Here is a 19507-nt window from a genome sequence, read left to right as displayed (position 1 = left end):
GTCTACAGACCATAAATATCAAACGCAGTGCAGGGTTAAAAATAGAGAAAATTTTGGCTCAGTACTCAGCTACCCTTAGTAAGTGTGACCTAGTTTTGATGGGTACAGCAAGGAACTTAGCTATATTTTCTGTGATCTTAGGATTGGAAACTGCCATTAAAACTGAGGCATAAAATTCATCTGAGCTCCCCAAGTGAAAAGAAAGTACCAGGGAGATAAAATGGGATCTTATGTCCCTATAAAAATTACAGTGCAGGAGAATGTGGACTAATGTTTCGACTGAGCCACTTCTGCACGGACAAACTCTCTGATGCCAAGACAGCCTGGTAAATCAGCCTTCCATAACTGCTGATGGCAAAACATTTAACCAGCCATTGAGAAGGCTCTCCTATACAGTATCTGGGAACATTTAATCTTGCTAAATACCTAGCTGGCTGATAATAACTGCTGGGTTGCAAGACAAGGTGCAGTGGTGAGTAAGCCACGTTTGCAAGAACTAACGGATTTTTCACGTTAAGATCTGTTTGACGATAGCAAGAGCCAGGCTCCTCTAGTATAAGACTTCTAAAGGCTTATCATTTTGGCAAAAATTTCCATTCTTTGCATTCCTGCATGTTTGTCCTCATCTCTGTCAAATATACCTGGGTTTCCTCCTTAAGGAGTGTCAGTGTCTATCTAATAATAATAATAATATTAATTTTTTATACCCCGCCCATCTGGCTGGGTTTCCCGGGCATGTGCAGCACAGTGGATTACAAGGAACAAATATCTAACAGATTCTGCTGCACATCTCTGTGAGTATCTAAAAGTGGGTATGTAGTACAAGATAGTTGAGCTCCTTAAACTTTCTTCCCTGAAATAAAGCAGAAGAAATAAATGCTCATGGGAATGAGTAGCGCCATTAGATCATATGGGGACAGTGAAAAACACTACAGACCAAAATGGGAGGATGTGGGCCAAAAGTTGCCATCTGTGGGTGATCTTTGGCCCATACCGCCCAATTCCCCCCCCAATCGTTTATTTTTCTCCACCCCATTGGGATTGATGGAATGATTTGTTTTTATGGGGCTGAGGAAAAGACACCGCAGGAGCAAAATAGGGTGGGGACTCCCTCTTATGCGTCATCCATGGGCCATCAGGATTTTCTCCAAACTTCCCATCTCTTAAAATCAGTTGTATGGAATGGAATAGCCTAACTCTGCTAAATTGCATTGGTCCAGCGTTAAGATGCTTGTGCAAAGCATTCGTCAGCCAGAGAAGGCAGTCGTTCTTGGATTTCAATCTGAGTGGGAGAAGAATTTGAGGCTTTTAGAAACTCACCTCTCATTTGAAGCATATTTTTATGAGTCCCCAAAGTTCTCATCTGAGCTTGGCTTCAGTGACCTCCCCCGACATCCCCAGTGTATAGAACAGGTGAAACTATATTTAAGATGAAGCTTCTGAAAATACGCTTACCACCATCCATGCTAACTTGAAAAACTTTGCACCCTGCATTTTCTTGTTATGGTGAGTTCTATTTAAGCCCTGGAAAATGGTGAGATTTAAAGTGGTTCTATTTGTGGCAATGCATTGTAGAGAGCCAGTTACCTTATAGCTGAGAAGGCAGCTAGTTGAAATACAAAGAAATTGACATTTAAAGTGGGTCTTTTTATTGTTTTAGTTGTTCATAGACAAGGCTTGCTTTACTTTTCCAGTTGGCTGATGTGATGGCCAAATTAATTTCCTTTCTTCCGCTGCAGATGAAAGATCCTGAAATGATACGTTTTTATTCTTCCCATCTACTTTAAATGTCACACAGTTTAGGAGGGGGTGAGTGTGTGTGTAGCTTTAATACAGGTTTTAACAATATATGTCTCTCTCTCTGTCAACCTTTTCTTCGAAGGAGATAGGCACTATTTCATATAATTTCATTCGACAGTGAAGGCAGAGGGGAAAATGTGGTGATCTGCAGGGGGGGGGGGCAAGGCAGAGGTCAGAGTGTTAGTTCTGCTACTGAGTTGTTTATAGGTAGGTAGCCGTGTTGGTCTGGATCGAAGTAAAATAAAAAAATTCCTTCAGTAGCACCTTAAAGACCAACTAAGTTTTTATTTTGGTATGAGCTTTCGTGTGCATGCACACTTCTTCAGAAGAAGTGTGCATGCACACGAAAGCTCATACCAAAATAAAAACTTAGTTGGTCTTTAAGGTGCTACTGAAGGAATTTTTTTATTTTACTGAGTTGTTTATGTTTTCCTGGACGTGTTTTGACCTCAATTTCCCCATCTGCAAATCAGGGTAATCATGCTTTGTGAATTGATTTAGAATACTACAGATGAGGCATGCTGCAAAGGAGGGCAACCCCAGTTTTATCAGGCTGCCCAACGATGTGTATCCATTGTTATTTGCCTTTTTCGGTTTGTCAATATGGTTTGCCCAATGACGCTCTGAAGCGCCTCCTCTACTGTGACATTTCTTCTTGCAGAAAGTAGTTTTATTTTTAACAGGCTGGTTCAAAACGTTTATCTTTCTTTGTGGATTTATACGTTCGACAATCACCTGCAGAGCTCTTGCCAATTTTGTCTGAAGACAAGCAGCATCTTGAACTTACAATATTTAGACCAGGCATAGGCAGCCTTGGCTCTCCAGATGTTTTGGAACTACAACTCCCATGATCCCTAGCTAACAGGGCCAGTGGTCAGGGATCATGGAAGTTGTAGTGCCAAAACATCTGGCGAGCCAAGGTTGCCAATGCCTGATTTAGGCCATTAGGTTTTGCCTATTTGAAAAAGACATTTTATAAAACTAGCGTGAAGCAACATGTAGCAGTTTTCTCTGATGTAATAGAGAGCAGTGCATCCCTAAGTTAAGGATGATAAGTGGTATAATCAGTAATGAACTAAATGAATGGCTTCCCAAAGCATAAGAAGCTTTATGTTTTATGTGCATTTTTTTTTAAAAAAATAGGTTGTTTTCCCACAAAAAAACCCCATCCAAAGTAGCTTGGAAAGTGCTTTCATCTGTGTTCTTCAATAATATTTATTTTTCTTTTCTTTTCTTTCTACATTTGCATTCCACCTTTCCTCTGAGGAGCTCAAGGTGGTGTACATAGTTTTACTCCTCCCCTTTTTTTATCCAGTAAACTATGTTTCACAGATTGCTTCTCTGTAGATAATAAGTTTATTTCCTCTGCTAATAATGCTGCCGTATCGTCTACTCCTCTTCTCTAAAATGCAGGAACCTACTGGCATTGAATATCCACTCATGGACCCAGCAAACACCATCACCACCGTAGTAGGACCTTGTGCATTCAGTATCCCCCTCCCAATCCGACAGAAGCTTTGCAGCAGCCTAGATGCTCCTCAGACAAGAGGTCATGACTGGAGGATGCTGGCCCACAAACTGAAATTGGACAGGTGGGTAAGCATGCTGGCCACACAAACCTGTGCAATGTGGCAGAGGATCAATAAATGGCTGCATATGCTAGTGAGGCCTGGCACAATCCTTTGGGAAATTCTGAGATTCAGTCTTCCATTGAAATTTGCACAGATTTAGTTATCTCAAGGAAGCCAAGTATGGAATAAGGCTCCCTGGAACCAGCGAGATGCTTGCATGCCCATCTTTGGATTAGACTTTGTGTCTCGTAACGCATGTGACAGAAGGTCATAGTTGTTTTTGTGCTGACAATCGGAGAACATAGGGAATGCATGCCGTTTCAAAGCATGCCTACTAGTCGAGCAGCAACTAGGTGTAGCAGAGTTATTGGTCATGCAAGCAGGGCAGAATGTGGCGCTTCTGCATAAACTAAAAGGAACAGGGACTTCATGTCTTTATAACAGCAGATGTTGCTGGAAGGAAGTGGCTATGCTGGGGGCTGTTGTCTACTCAGCTGCTGCATTCTTCCATGGTTAAGTCGCAGTTGCCCCAGCTTCTGTCCATGACACTTGCCAGTATTAACTGTGGCTGAATGCTACATTCACCACAGCTACTGCACATGCAACTACAGACTGCATTGACATTGTAGACCAGGGATGGACAGTGGCCTTGCAGCTGTTGCTGGACTCCAACCCCCATCAGCTCCAGCCAGGATAGGCAATGATCAGTAATGATAGGAGCTGTAGTCCAGGAACATCTCAAAGGTCACAGGTTCTGCAGCCTGTTGTTAAGCATCTACCTGTATGTTGATAGTGTGGGGTCAGGTGAATGGCAGCGCTCTTAACTGTAGTCATTGTCCCGTTGCAGGTACCTCAATTATTTTGCTACAAAATCAAGTCCCACCGGTGTGATCTTAGACCTTTGGGAAGCTCAGAATTTCCCTGATGGGAACCTGAGCATGCTGGCCGCAGTCTTGGAAGAGATGGGAAGACACGAGACATTCGTTTCACTGGCACCAGAAGGAAAGTACTGAGGCAACCTTAGGAGGAGAAGGAAGGAATGTTAACCACGTCGGCTGTGACTAACTCAAACCGAGCACCCCAGACCAATGCGTTCCAATGCAAGAGGCATTCCAGAGTGGGGGGAAAGAAACAAAATCCTGACTTTTCACATGCATTCTCCTTGTACATTATAACAGGATTTAAAAGAAATCTCACAAAGTTGTTACCTTGATAATATAATTCAATCTAACATTCCTCTCAGCTTGGCTGTACACTGCTTGGTACAGGATTTTACAGTTTCCTAGGAAACGCTTTTTATTGCTATCCAGATATATGGATAAACTTTCTTAACAATCCCAGTTTCTATGAACATTGTTTACATCAAATCCTGGGCAGCGGGATGGAAAGGACTATCCATGGCTCTCTTTTATATATATATCTATATTTTCTTCTTCTTTTGTTGAAAGCCATTCTAGACCAAGCCATGGACAAAGCAGGGTTGTGGCTATTTTCAGATAAGTCAGTTCCTAACACCCATCTCAAATGCATTTCATGGTTGCAAATCTGCCCATCAGATGTCTTAAAATAATCCGTCACCAGACTGCTTCCTAGATTGAGTTGTTAAGCCAGAGTTTTAAATTTGTGCACCTGGCAAGGAGATAATGTAGATTCTGAGCAGGAATGCAAGTACCTCTCCCTACCTTCCCCAGGGATGCCTGTGCCCCTTGGTGACTTAAACTGCAGGGAGCTTTTCTCCCAGCTCACAGTGTCCCCTGCCTCCATCATCAAAGTGTGGGTGTGTGGGTGTATGTGATATGCAATTTGGCGTGGTTGGGGGGGAGAGGGAAGAAACCCTACCAAAAAGGGGGAGGAGAAGAAAAAAAGAATTTGCTTGTATGGTTATTTACTGAATAGTACCTAGTGCAAAGAATATTATATTTCTTATTATTGCTACTATTATTTTTGCTTTCCAGATTTATCCACAGCATTAATCATTTGAGCAATGGCAGCACCCACCCTGGAAGCTGTATGTGGCTGCCAAGGGTCTCCTAATCCCTTCTAATGGAAGCTTTCATCCCCTCTCTGTCCTTTTCTAGCTCTTTGGTTCCCATCAAAATCAGTTCCAGTGAGCTATTGAATGGGTTGCTATCAAACTGCAAGCCTTTCGCGCTGCAAACTTGCCTTTTCCATGTGGATTGTAATGCATTCATATTTATAACAGAGGCCAACCTATGTAGACCATTTCGCGCAAATGAGATATTTCACATGCAAGAAACACTGCAAGTTGATCTGCCCATACTCATTTCAAGACGTTCTCTAGTGTGATGCTGGCTTCTCTTTCTGTTTGCCATAAACCAAAGTATCATGCAAGTCAAGGGGGGCGGGGTGAATTTGCAGTTTAACTGACCAATCCTAGGCGTTATCACCACTTTAACAATATTGGCTTCATATTCCTATGTTTATAGAGGGGTCCTTCCAGTTATTGGTCTCAATCCAAAGATGCATTTTATTTTATTATTATTTTTAAAAAAGCTTTCCATGCAAGTTATTGCATGCTAGTGGATGACAGTTTGGCTTGCATACACTCGTTTATTTCTAAAGGTAGGGACAAATGTCAATGAGTTGCTAAGTTTAAGGGCAGATAACTTGTTTGTGTGGCATCGCAGACCTTTTAAAGTGGATTAAGTCTCTGCATAAACAATGGAATACTGTGAGTTCCATTGCACGGCTATGAACTCTAATCAGACTGTGCATCTGCAAGGCCCATCAGTGGGACCGATGTTGATTTCACGTAGAAATAAATGTGAGATTCTCGAGAAAAGACTTTTTTACAAAATGAGAATGTCAGAGTTGGACAGTGATGGAGCAGAATTCAGTTCTCAGTTACACACAGTGGCCTTTTACAAACCTTGTAATCTCCCTGCATCCCATTTTAAATGAACACCTTGGGGTCAGTGAAGCACTGTCGTGTCCTCAAGTTAGAATAGCAAGGGCAGAATCATCCCTTTCATTTTGATTTCTTGGTTTCTTTTCCCATGCCATACTTGTTCTCAGAATTGTTTGTCAGATGAGTTCGTTTTCTTTGCTGCTCTGTGCAAGGATGTGCTTTCAGTCCATGCTCCCTGTCAGATGCTTTGAAGTGTTAGGACACCTGTTGCCTGTTGACAAATGAAATTGGTGGTGATTCAGTTGGAGCCCTTACATATTAAGAAGAGGGTCTTCTCTGAAAAAACAGGGTGCCCCTCTTTGGCTTCTGTTTACAACTTCCCCTGCCTCTCTCTTCCTGTATTAGAAGAGCTCTCTTACCATCCCCACTTGCCTGAGGCCTCAAGTCCAGCAAGCTGATATTTGGATCAGTATGATTTCATTTCTCTGAAGGTAACTGAAAATGCCACTGGTTAACACACAAGGTGGATTTTGCCTGACCTTTCCCCCATTTTGACATTTCCACAGGTTTTTCTGTTCTGCCCAGTGACCGTGTTTTTATTAAACACAGAGCAGCGTTCATAAAAACCTTTCCCGTTTGGAAAGTAGTTGGCCTTCAGCCTTTGACAGTCGAAAGCAAGGTACAGGTTTTGGCTGGGTTTGTGGTAGACACAGGGCGCTTTTCAAAATGTGGTCAGAGTTTGGTCTGGAATGCTCTAGCTGAACTTTGCGAGTGACTCTGGACCCAACATGCTGCCTTCTGGACTAAGTTGTTCTTTGTATTCAGAGACAGCCTCTGCTTGGCTGTCCACAAATCAGATGCAGGAGCCTTTTGAAGTAAAAAAGTCCTTTGCTGTATGACTTTTTCTACCTGGTATATTGAAGGGAAATATGTACCAACACTGTAGAAGCATAACACAGACCCCCCAAGTGTCCCTGTTTTACAGGGAAAGTCCTGGTTTTATAGAAGCTGTCCTGGTTTCTGATCCCAGAATGTCCCGCTTTTCCTTAGAACATCCCTATTTTCATAGGAGAAATGTTGGAGGGTATAGAGTTATGTGACCCCCCACCCCGAGCCAAGGAGATAAGCAACTATGCAACCTTTAGAAGACATCTGAAGGCAGCTCTGTATAGGGAATTTTAAAAAAAAATGTTTAATGTTTTCTTATGAATTGGAAGCCACCCAGAGTGGGCTGGGCAACCCAGTCAGATGGGTGGGGTATTATTATTATTATTATTATTATTATTATTATTATTATTATTATTGAATAAGACACCCCAATTTTCATTGGATAAATGTTGGAGGGTATGATAACACAGTGCTGTGGAGTACAAGCAGGGAGAGCGAACAGAACATAATGACAACAATATTTAATCGCAATGATAACAATTTAATGGTAATAGCAAAGTTGCGTTCAGCATGATTTCCTGTTCTTTCCCCAACACCTCTTCCCATTCTCCCTTGAGGTTTCATTTCTTATTTTTCATTTACATTTCCCCCCCCCCCCACCAGTGAGAGAGTGTGTGTTACCTCAGTCTCACTAACCCCACTCTACCCCAAAGTTCAGTAAGGGAAACGAAAACGTATTTGCAAGAACAATGTACAATCATTAAGTAGACTTGGTAGCTTTTAGAATTATATTGTTGTCTCCAAGGCCTTCTGCATATATTTTTTCACGTACAAATGAATACCCTCTGCCTCCTTCTTTGTTGCACATGTTCCAATATCGAAAATTGTCTTTCAGAGCATAAAATGCTACTTTTATTTTCAAGTCATTGAAATATTTTGAGAAAGAGGCTATGTGTGCTCATCTTTGGGAAGAAAAAATATTTTGCACGTACATTGGTGTTTCATTCTTCCATCTTTCTCAGAGTGTTCTTTCTGAGGTGTGAAAGATACATGATGCCCTGGTGGGGTGTTTTTTTTTTAATTCTTATTTTGAAAAGCCCTGGAAAAAGACAATGTGTGTGTATTATTTAGGACAGCCTCTCCTAAGCTGGTTCCACTTCTGTTCAGTTCCAGCCACTGTGTCTGATAGACAGGGGTGCTGAAAGTTTCTGGTCTGAAACTTTGGAAAGCATCAACTTAGGAAAGGCTGGTTTAGGGAGAGGTTCATTGGTAGAATACATGTTTGGCATGCAGAAGGTCTAAGGTTCAGTCCCTGGCATCCTTTGTGAGGGTTGGAAAACCCCAGAAAGCCATTGCCAGTCAGCAAAAACAGTGGTGAGTTGAATAGGTGAATGGTAAAACTTGATAAAGGTCAGCTTTCAGTGTTTCTAAAAACAGTGCGATACTTGTTCCACCATATTCATATTTATGAGACAGGAGTAAAAAATCCTGGCTGAAATTGTGTTGGGTAGGTGGGTGATAATAAGGGGAGGAGGAGGAATACCTTTTAAGAAAAGTAGAACAGTTCCTAATCGTTATTCCTTGAAAGTAGTCTTCAGGTTATTCTTGGCTATTTTTTTCTGCTTGTAACTTTTCCCATTCACTTGTGTCAGTGCATTGCTTGCTAATTTCTGCAACCTCTAGATTGGATGAGCATCAGCTGCTGAGGTCTTTGTGACCTCCAGGCTCCCACCTGCATGGTTCAGGTGAGTAGAGAACGCCTTGATTGAAAGAAAGTTAGTAATTTAGAAATTAAAGCCATCCAGTTGTTCCTCGAGAGAGGAGCAGGAAACAAGGCATGCTACCTATTCAGTGCAAGAAAGGAAATGTCCAACTTTTCCCTACACTTGTGGTTAATTACAAGCCTCGTTGAATTCCCAGGTAGGTGGGCATAGGATTGCAACTTTATTCAGCTTACTCCTTTCATAACTCCCTAGGAACAAGTGAGCTGTAGCTGATGTGTGGGACGCCGTGATTATTACAAATTCTGTGTGTTATTAATGGTGTGCTAGAGAGCTCTTCATAATGCCCCTCTTTAAAAAGTTTTCAAGGATTTCATCTGGCCATTCCAACCTCTCTGGAGGAAGGAACTTGGAAGCATAAACAGCATGAGCACCATGTTCTAGGGTCCTAGTTTGTGCTTTGTGACTATCAGAAGTGATATGTTAGTGCCATTCCTCATTTCAGCTGCCCCCACTTAACACCCTTCATTACACTGATTTGTGAGTCTTCTGGAAGGATTTTAGGCTGTGCCATTTTGCTGTGCGTAAGGGGAGTGCTTTTCTAGTTTTTTACTATTGCAGGAAAGGAAGGGAAGATCAGAAAATTGTGTTCACAGATTTGGTCTTCTGAAAATAACCAAGGAGAGAGTTGTTGGGATTTTGATGTCGATACACGCTTTATCTAACCTTTCCTATGTCCCATCCCCATGGAGACGAATATAGTCAAATATGTGTGGACTGTATGTTGGGGACTGCATTACAGATGGGGAAGAGTGGCATGTGGAAAATTGCCAAGAAACTGTTTTCAGCCATATAGGTTGGAAAGGGACACACAAAATGGCTTCCCAACCTCTGTATTTGCTATGAACCTATATATGAACATATACATATAAATGTATATGGGTGTGTGTGTGTTTTCACACACACTGATTAAATTAAGTCTTATATGAAGCAGGCTGGAAGAGAGAAATTCTGGGGGAAAGGGAGAATAGTAGCGAAGCTTTGAGAAAACCAGAATCCTTTGGCTGCGTTTCTGAATGCTTGTTCTCGCTGCCATCTAGTGGCCATCTAGTGGCAGCATACGCAATCTGAATATATATGTTGCAGTTTATGTTTTGTTTGTTTTTCAAACAAGTAAAAAATACTTTTATCATCTTGGGAATGAATGTAATTTCTTCTCTCTCTCTTTCTTTCTCTCTTTCTTTCTTTTAAAATAACCAGACTCAGAACTAGTACAGAGTACGGGATAAGAGCTTGGCAAACTGCATTTATAAGGAATTGAATATTAGTCAGCAAAGGAATCCGACCTAGAGAGAAGGCACATTTTTAAATAAATAAATAACAAATGCTAAGCTTCCACAATTGTTACATCTTTTTAGTTCCATTTAAAGGAATTGCTTATTTTTCCTATTAGCCTCTTATAATTTTGCAGATTCGTGTATTGTATACAGCTACTCATGACATGTCAGCTGCTAGTAATATAAGTAAAATATATAAATTTATATATACATATACATCTATATAAAAAAGTACCTAGAGGTGTTAAGAACTGTTTTACTTCTTTATTTTAAAAAATCCTATGATGAGGAAGAGTTGTTTTAGCTGATTTGCAATTTTCTTGTAGCATTTTTCTTGACAAAGCAAATGTCAGAATACTTTTGATATAGCTCATTCTAAATAGTTTAAACAGATCATCCTTGGAATGGTCTTCACTCATTCCTAGGGTGCTTAGATGTTCTGCAGTCTCTGCAATAGACTTGCTTTTTTCCAATGTAGTAGTTGCAAGAGGCCCTTGCATTTCTCTAAATGAGCTTCCTGAGTAATTATTTTGACTATTTTATCATTTGAATGATGTCTAAGGCATCATCATACACTTCTGTTTCCTTTGCTTGACATCTGGGGAAACTACTGGGTTCATTCACCCCCAACTCAGCAAGAAGGGACCTGACAGCTTAAAGGTGTTAAGTTCAAGTCCTAACAGTCTCCACCATTTCTACAGTAAGGAATAACAACTTAAAACTTGCCAATAGATGCATAGCTGCTGTAGGCATCTCTGGATCAGGCTAACATCTTTTTCCCATTCACCCCTTTTCTTCTTCTTCAGTCTGAAAAACGTTTCATTGTTCTTGTAGTGCAGTCAAGGACTTGGGAGATAGTACCACACATGACTTTTTCATCTTGGTAATGAATGTAATTCTTGCCCTTTTCTTGCTTTCTTTTTCTTTTTCTAAGTCTGTACTGAGAGCCAGCTGTGAACCAGGGAAGACCCTAGTTTAAATCTTGCCACTCAACAGGAAGTTTGAAGCCCTTGCTCTCAGTTCCTCCACCTGTATTGTGGGCATAGCAACAGCAACCTGGCTGAACAATGCTTTGAATATGCAAATGCCGTATCTGTTGCTGGGTAGCATTGTTCTCTTAGTTGTGGGAATAATCATATAACTAATGAGCAAGCAATAAATATAAAAGGCATGTGAGATACACACACACACACGCACAGCTGATTCTGGCTCATATCTTAAAGAAACTTTCAGAGGATTTTGAGTTTCTTTTTCCTTCTCCTCCTCTCTCTGTTCCAAAACTCAGCTAATGTTTCTGATTGAGAAACCAAACCCCTATTCCCTCAAACTTTACCTCTGTCGAGGGTCTCTAATCAGGTGTTTTATCTGAAGGAAAATTCTACCTATGTTACTTATTTCCATATTGCCTTTACGAAGTTTGCCACAAAAAAAAATCACATGATGGACGCTGGCATGGTTCCTGTAGCATTGTGGTGTTTTATGAGTGATGGGGCTGCAAAAGCAGAAGGGTGAATGAGCAGCTATGAGGTGCTTGAGTCCTCACCTGAGACCTATCACTGCTTTGAGGAAATGGGGAAGGCTTTTGCTTCTTGTGTTCTGGAGCACACTCTCTCTTATACTAAGGTAATACCAAGGTTGGTTGGTGACGTCATGGTTGTATGCCACTCCCTCCTTAGCAAGTAGTTGCTTGCATAGAAAAAAAATGTAGGACCAGGAGGTGTCCATTAACACAAGACAGTTGTGTGTCTGACTGATGACTCCTCTTCCAGGGTCATTCTCCCAAGGTGGCTGGTTATAATGTAAATCTTCATGTAAGCTGATGGTTTGGACTAATGTGAGTAAATGGAATCGCTAACTCCTCTTCGTGTCTGCAGTGCATGAGGGGCTTCATAAGGCATAAGTTAAGAAATGGGCCATAACTTCAGAACAATGTACAATAGGATGATCTTCCATCAAGACTTGAAAAGAGCTTGGTAATTTGTGTACAACTCATTGGTATTATAGTTTACTCTTTTTCACAGAGAAAGGAATTTAGCATTTTCTATGTTAGTGAAAATATGCAGTGGTTTTAGCATCTGTTGCAGGTCACAGAGATATTCAGCCTCCCCCCTCCCCTTTTCCTAGAGGCCAAGTTAATTGTATGGTGGATGTAATCTTATTAGGCAAGGAAACCACAGAGATGGCATCCTTCTCTAATGATTTTGACTTTCTTTCCAGGTTTATGAAACCAAATGTCACTTCCTTTGGCAATTCCATTTGAGACTGGTGGGAGTGGGATGTCTCCTTTCCTGGGATAAACCATTGTTGCATTGTTTAGTTGAGCTTGTGTGGTCTGTACATGGCTATTTCCACAGACTGGCTATAATATAAACCCAGGAGATTAGGGGAGGGAGAAAAATAATGCAACCGAGTAAATAATACCGAGCAAAGCTGCACACAGTGCTCACTTTCATTCTCCTTCTTGGTCTTTGCAAATCATCATTTCCAAAAAATAAATCCCTAACCACACATCAGCTTCTAACCCCTCTTTCTGAGAGGGCATTGAACATAATCAGCACTAAGACATACGATTCTCCTGAGGCTCATATTATGGCATCTATGTATGTGACTTCCTTCGCTGAGCGATGCTCTTTCAACCTATTACTGAGCAGTAGCAGTAAGAAGACTTAAGGCATTTGATACCTGCCTTAAGCAGAGGCAAATGCAACCTTGCCAGCAGGGTGGGAATGGGCAAGCGGAGTGGAAAGAATGGCTGTCTAGTCCAGGCTCGGAAGGGGAATTTTGTTTCTCAACTTTTTGCATCTCAAGAGCTGAACCATAGCAGCGTTACTTAGTTTGTGCTGGGGGTGGTCTTTGTTTATTGTTTTGCTGATCAGCTATGGGAAAGTGTTTGGTTTGATCTCCCTTATTGCTGTATCTTCTATGCAATTCCTTTTTCTAAAAAGAAGAACTAACAGAGCAAAGTGCTAGCCATTGCATTTCTTTGTATTGCTGTACAGTGGAAGTGTAGTTTACTAGTTCAGAGTGTGCCTCTGTCCCTTTTGCCCCCTTTTTTCTTCTGCCCTCCGTTTGTAAATGCCTGCATTTATGCTGTCAGCCTGACATGTACAAAGTGTAAGAAAGAATTTTTAAACAGGTTATAAATTATATTTATAAGCAAGTGGAAAAAAAATATCCTATGTGTCTTTTCATTTAGTGACCAGAGAAAGCATCTTCTACTGCCTTTGTCTGCAGGAACATAACTTGTTTTCCTCTCCATCACTGGCGAAGAAACCTGTTCATCACACACAAATATCTGCTTTAGCCTCGTTTCCAGCCTAAGGTCAATAACACACTTGCTGTTTTGCTGGTGGGCAGTGGTTTGACTTAACCCCCGAAGGTGCACTCCATTGTCTCTCAAGACAGACAGATGCTAACATATTCAATTTCATATCTGCTATTTTAGGTTGCACAATAAATGGGTTTGGTGCTGTTACGCAACAAATCCGCTTCTCATAAATAAATAAATAAATCCCCGGACTTTTTGCATTAAGAAAAGTGATTGGGGGAAATGCACTGGAAAGTGTGGGAGAAAAACCGCTTAATGTGACTCCATATAACCTCTCTGCAAGCAAACCAAATGATGTGCTTTTCACCAGCTTCCTCCCAAACTTGCTCAGAGCATTATTTTTGGTTTTTTTTTAAAAAAATATCAAGTCGGGGCAAACACTGCCAACTGATGAATATGGAAATGAGTAGGCAAGGCCTCAGGAACTTTTTCTCCAAAAATGTGCTATTAAATGGTTTTTTTTCCTATAAAACATTTAGTCCACAATACCGTATAGAAAGGTAACACATGAATAGATTACCATTGGGACCTGGAACATAAATGAAGAAACCACCCCTTGCAGAAAATAAAAGCAGTTGTGTCAACTTCTTTCACCTTCTCCCCCTGCCACCCCCCCCCAAAAAAACCTTCTGAGCTCACAAGACAATTATGCATTTGTTTTTCTAGTCAGATCAGCCCTCTGGAGCCCCAAACACCACATACTCTTTTGCATCAGAAATCTTTCTGTAGCTTGAAAGACACCTGCTTTTTTATGCATTCAAATGTCTTGCTTTGTTCTGTTTAAATCAAAGGAGTATAAATCAGAGTTTAAAAGTAATTGTTTTGCCATGCTGTTTCCCAGTTGGCTTCCTCATTACAGTATTACAAAACTTCCATTTTTCACTTGGCGTCATTTAAATGCAGTAAAACACTGGAACTCAAGAGGCCCATTAGATACAGTGATGGCCCAGCCTTTGTGCGTCAAGTGTGGCTCACCGCCAAATTCCTACAACACCTGGGTGGGAGGAAGCAATGGAAACAAGGGAGAAACGGAACCATGCTGCAGACAAAATGGCTTTCCAGTATGTGAACTGATCCCATTTTCTCTCATAGGCCAGAGGCAGGGATCCAGTAGACCTCTTTTATGTTTTGATTTGCTAGCATAAAACTGCACAAACCACAAGAGGTAGCTGGTCGATCATTTTGCAGAGGTCTGTGATTGATCTATCTAGCCTATTATAGTGGGATCTCTCATCAGAGTTCTAGCAGGTAATTTAAACCAATCTATTGTTAATTTCACAATTGAGTCCTTGAATTAGGAGATGGCATTATTCTTGCATTGCAGGAGTTGGACTAGATCAGTGGTCCTCAACCTTGGGCCTCCAGATGTTTTTGGCCTACAACTCCCATGATCTCTAGCTAGCAGGACCAGTGGTCAGGGATGATGGGAATTGTAGTCTCAAAACATCTGGAGGCCCAAGGTTGAGGACCACTGGACTAGATGGACCCTTAGGGTACCTCCCAACTCTACAATTGTATTAGTCCATAAGCATTGCATTGTACAAAGCCTCTAATCACCATGTAGTCGGCCATCTCCACAAATAGGAAGAAGCAGGATTTAGAGCAGGCATCCCCAAACTGCGGCCCTCCAGATGTTTTGGCCTACAACTCCCATGATCCCTAGCTAACAGGACCAGTGGTAGGTGAAGATGGGAATTGTAGTCCAAAGCATCTGGAGGGCTGAAGTTTGGGGATGCCTGATTTAGAGCTTCGAGGCTCTAGGAAGGTGGTAACCAATATGGTGCCCCCCCTCTATGTTTTGGACTACAAACCCCACCAGCCTCTGCCAGCATTGCCAATGGTCAGGGGTGATGGGAGTTGTAGTCCACACCTGGAAGACCGCATGATGGCTATCCTTGCCTAGTGGTTTTGCCTTTTAAGCACCAGTGCACGTTCTCTTGCAGAGAAAGGGGTTTGATTATTTATTACATTTCTGTACTGCCCTTCATTCCAAGGATCACAGAGTGATTTTCAATATAAAAGCACAAAATAATAGCATAGTAACAATTTAAAAGGCCATAGATGGTTTAATGAGCCAAAAGCTAATACTGTAGTTGCTCAGCAGTCAGATATGGCATTACATGCAAGGGGGTGTCTAAAGCACACACGTTTGTAGGTTTGCAGACTTGAGGGAGCAAACCGCAAGGAGTACAGTTTACAAATGATGGCCTCCTTTGAAAACACTTAGGTACACAGGAAGGTACCTTTATAGTCAGACTACTGGAGCATCTAGCTCAGTATTGCCTATACACTGGCTGACAGCAGCTCTGCAGCATTTCAGGCAGGAATATCTGCCAGCTCTACTTGCCAAGGTAAGGGATTGAACATGCGACCTTCTGCATGCAAAGCAGATGTGCTACTACTGAGCTCCAGCTTCCCCCTATTTCTCACATTGAGATACACAAATGACACGGCCCCCATCCCCCCTCACTCAGTATTTCCCTGCTTCATTGAAGAAAGTGCCTGTGTTCAAAACTGGTGTCCCTTTATGTCCTATGGCACCCCCAACACTCACAATGGACCACATTATAGACTACATCCTGACATTGATCTATAGGAGGAAATTCTTCCCCCAATGCAATGGGTGTTTTACATTAAAATCAATAGCAGGATGCAGCCAAACCAATATGCTGTTAACTCTGGGGATGATGACGAAGTGTGTGGCATTATTATAAACTGAAGCATTCAGATGGACAGGGTGCAAAAGCAAATGAGTTGTGCAAATGTAAGATTGGTACACAGTACGAATCCGATGTCGTTGTCTTCACAGAAGAAATTGAGGAGAAATTAAACCCTACTGATCAGGCATAACCTTAGGCATGGCTGAAGGGGGCCTTTGGGAGGCCAGTTGTGATGGTGCCCTGCACTTCGTCTTCAATCCCTTGAGGTTTGGCAGGGCAAGGGGAATCCTACATCGCAACTCATTGCAACACTTTCCCCTGGGCTAAACAGAAGGGAAGTACCCACCACAAAAGTGCTGCTGATTTGAAAACTGATTTGGCTCCAAAATATTTTTGAAATTTTGGTTGGCCACTTTCTTGCCCACTGTATAGACCCACCCTTGCACAAGTCAGAAACACTTGTGGTCAAAGCACCAAAGTGACTGGCAGAAATGAAATGCACTTGCAATAAAATATAGATGTGAAGTGGAGGATAAAAATCAGAAGAGGCTTGTGGGAAGCAGCAATAAATTAAAGATTTGCATGCGAACCCTCCACTTAAAACTGGTTCAGAATGCATAAACCTTTAGCGATGTAGCTCTGTCTCAATGCTAGTTTAACCCGCTTTCTCCTTTGTTTTACACAAAACCAAACTGCACAGTCTCTTCCCAGTGTGGTGTAGTGGTTAAGAGCGGTAGACTCGTAATCTGGGGAACCAGGTTCGCATCTCTGCTCCTCCACATGCAGCTGCTGGGTGACCTTGGGCTAGTCACACTTCTCTGAAGTCTCTCAGCCTCACTCACCTCACAGAGTGTTTGTTGTGGGGGAGGAAGGAAAAGGAGATTGTTAGCCGCTTTGAGACTCCTTCGGGTAGTGATAAAGCGGGATATCAAATCCAAACTCTTTCTTTCCTTTCTTTCTTTCTCTATATAAATGACCTTGGCAAGTGGTTGGGCAAGATTGTGGGAAGGAAACACTTGAAATCAGAGATACCTTTGTGGCCAGCTTACCGTTCAAGTTCCCCCAAGTAAATCTGGTAGTATTGGGGGGGAAAGTGCTTACTAGTAAGTTTCTTCCATTGGCAACTGACGTGATGGTTACAACTCTTCCCTTTGCGCAGGTATAGAGCGGTATACAAATTTAATAAACCACCACCGAGATTTCACTTTCTACTTACCCATCGCTCCATCCAGTTCAAGGGTACATTCCAGGCAGGCAAAAGCACTCAGAAGTGTGGAGCAGGATGGTTGTAGGGTGAGGCCTGGGAAAGAGGTATGGCCTGTTGACAGTCCAGGGGATTCCTGGAGGACCACATCTGGTCCCTGTACCTGACCCCAACTCCCATGGTCATGGAAGATGGTAGCTGGAGTCCAGCACCTTGAAGGCCACAGGATTCCATACCTGCCATTTTCGACTCTCCTGTACCAAACCAGTTCTTGAAGAGGCTCAGTGGACCACAGGCAAAAACACACATACTGCTTGGTACTTATTAAAAACTGGGGAGAGATTTTGTGCAGTTTCCTGCCTGCTAGTTAAATGAAGACACTTTTAATAAGAAACACAGCGCCTGACACAGCCAACACATCTATAATTGACCAATAATGCTGGACATTGCAAAAGAAGCCAAACTGTTTCAAAGAGAATTGTTTTGTTTTTAAACAGGGAACTTAAAACGCTTTATTTAGGGAATGTTAAGACTTTTTTTTTTTAACAATTACAGTATTTACAGATTGAATAAGGCACTGGTTCTCAAAAAAGAACACAAATCAGTATCAAGAAAAAAATTACATTGTCAACCATTCTTCAAAAGAAAGTTTGTGCTGTGCCAGCAAAGGACTAACAGTTGCCAGATTATTGTTCTCCTTGGTCTCCTCTCTTTCCAACATAAATGCCATTAAGGTAGTTTCACAGGCTACACATTTTAATCTACCTTTCCCTGAAAAGCTCTCCTTTAAAAATTATTGTGTCTATATTTAATTATTAACTATGTCAAATATTTGAAGACCTGAAAATGGTGAATTCTTAGAATAATGGCCAACAGGGACATCATCTTTTAAGGTTCATAGCTCAAATTGCTACTGGAACAGAAGAATTACCACATGGCAATCTTTGTGAATAACTCTGTGGTCAAATAAAATATTAGTGCTAAAGCCAATTCGCAACACTGGCTAGGGATGCGTTCTGTCATTTTGAACAACCGCACTGCAAAATCTGATTTCAGAAAAGCTAACGTGAGAGATGAAGGGGGAAACAGGCCCTTCCAAGTCTTGCAGCAAACCTGAAGCAAACAAACTACTGGTATGTCATTATGCCCTTTTCATTCCAGTACTAATGCCTCTCTTCTTCCATATTACATTGTCACTATGAATTGTCAGCCTACATGTTTTCATAAATAAACATTTCGCTTAGTGCTTCATCACCTGTAATATTTTACTCTTGATCCACAAAATGGAGTTGATCTCACTCCCAACTGTGATATATACACATATTCTCACACAGACACACACAGATATTTCCTTAAAATGCAAACCTGAACATCTCAACAGATTTATATATATATATATTTAAAAATGAGAATATAAGGCTTATGGACACTGGCATCCAAAAGTCAATTTACTTTAGGAACCATAGAAGAAAAGGCTTTGCATCTTTAAAGTATTTGGAAAATCCAAAAACTCAGGTAACTACTAAGGCCCTGTGTTTGAACCATAGTGAAATAAAATTATTTGTGCCCTCTGTGGAGTCAGCCTCAAGTTAAAGGGAGAAGAAACTCCTAAAGTCCTTTTTTAATGAGAGAGAAGGGGAGTTTTATTTTAATTATTCAGTCCAAATTGAATAATGGGTACTGCACATGCCCATTTTTTTGCAGTTCAGCTGCTGGTAAAGCAATATGATCTGTTGGCTGCAATCTCCAACTATCCTCACTGCAAATTCATCCCCCAACCACCACCCAAATGCTCAATCACTTTCTGGGAACTCTGGTGGCTGTGAATTGTGTGACTAGCTTACCACAGACTGAACTGCACACATAGTCCATCTAATCACATTTTAGCCACTATCAGGGTTCTATGATTTGGCTGCAAATATCCAGCTTTCCTTGGGTGAGTGGGAGCAATCACTTTTACATTATCTGCTCAAGCGGCACCATCTTCAAATTTTCAATGATTGCGGAAACTTGCTGTTTTCATAATTGTTAAGTGCAAGCAAAGTTACTCCATTTGGGGGGGGGGATCACACTGCACAACAGAGAAGGGGTGTGACATCCATTTTTTAAGATGGTATGGGAAGGGAGAT

The 19507-nt window shown here is 41.5% G+C and overlaps 1 protein-coding gene across 2 annotated transcripts in view; it reads left to right on the top strand.

The window, feature by feature from the left end:
* Positions 1–8205, top strand: part of UNC5C (unc-5 netrin receptor C) — a 318735-nt gene extending 310530 nt beyond the window's left edge. For both annotated transcript variants that reach the window (XM_060278455.1, XM_035111588.2), the window contains 2 exons: positions 3214–3392; positions 4219–8205. In XM_060278455.1, coding sequence (XP_060134438.1) covers positions 3214–3392; positions 4219–4384 — 345 coding nt within the window. In that variant the 3' untranslated portion in view covers positions 4385–8205. The remainder of the gene's footprint in view (positions 1–3213; positions 3393–4218) is intronic.
* Positions 8206–19507: the final 11302 nt, after the last annotated feature.

This window comes from Zootoca vivipara, chromosome 9 (genome assembly GCF_963506605.1).
Source record: "Zootoca vivipara chromosome 9, rZooViv1.1, whole genome shotgun sequence".
NCBI classification, from domain to species: domain Eukaryota; kingdom Metazoa; phylum Chordata; class Lepidosauria; order Squamata; family Lacertidae; genus Zootoca; species Zootoca vivipara.
Note: the sequence above shows the minus strand (reverse complement) of the source record. Positions and strands in the feature narration are given on the sequence as shown.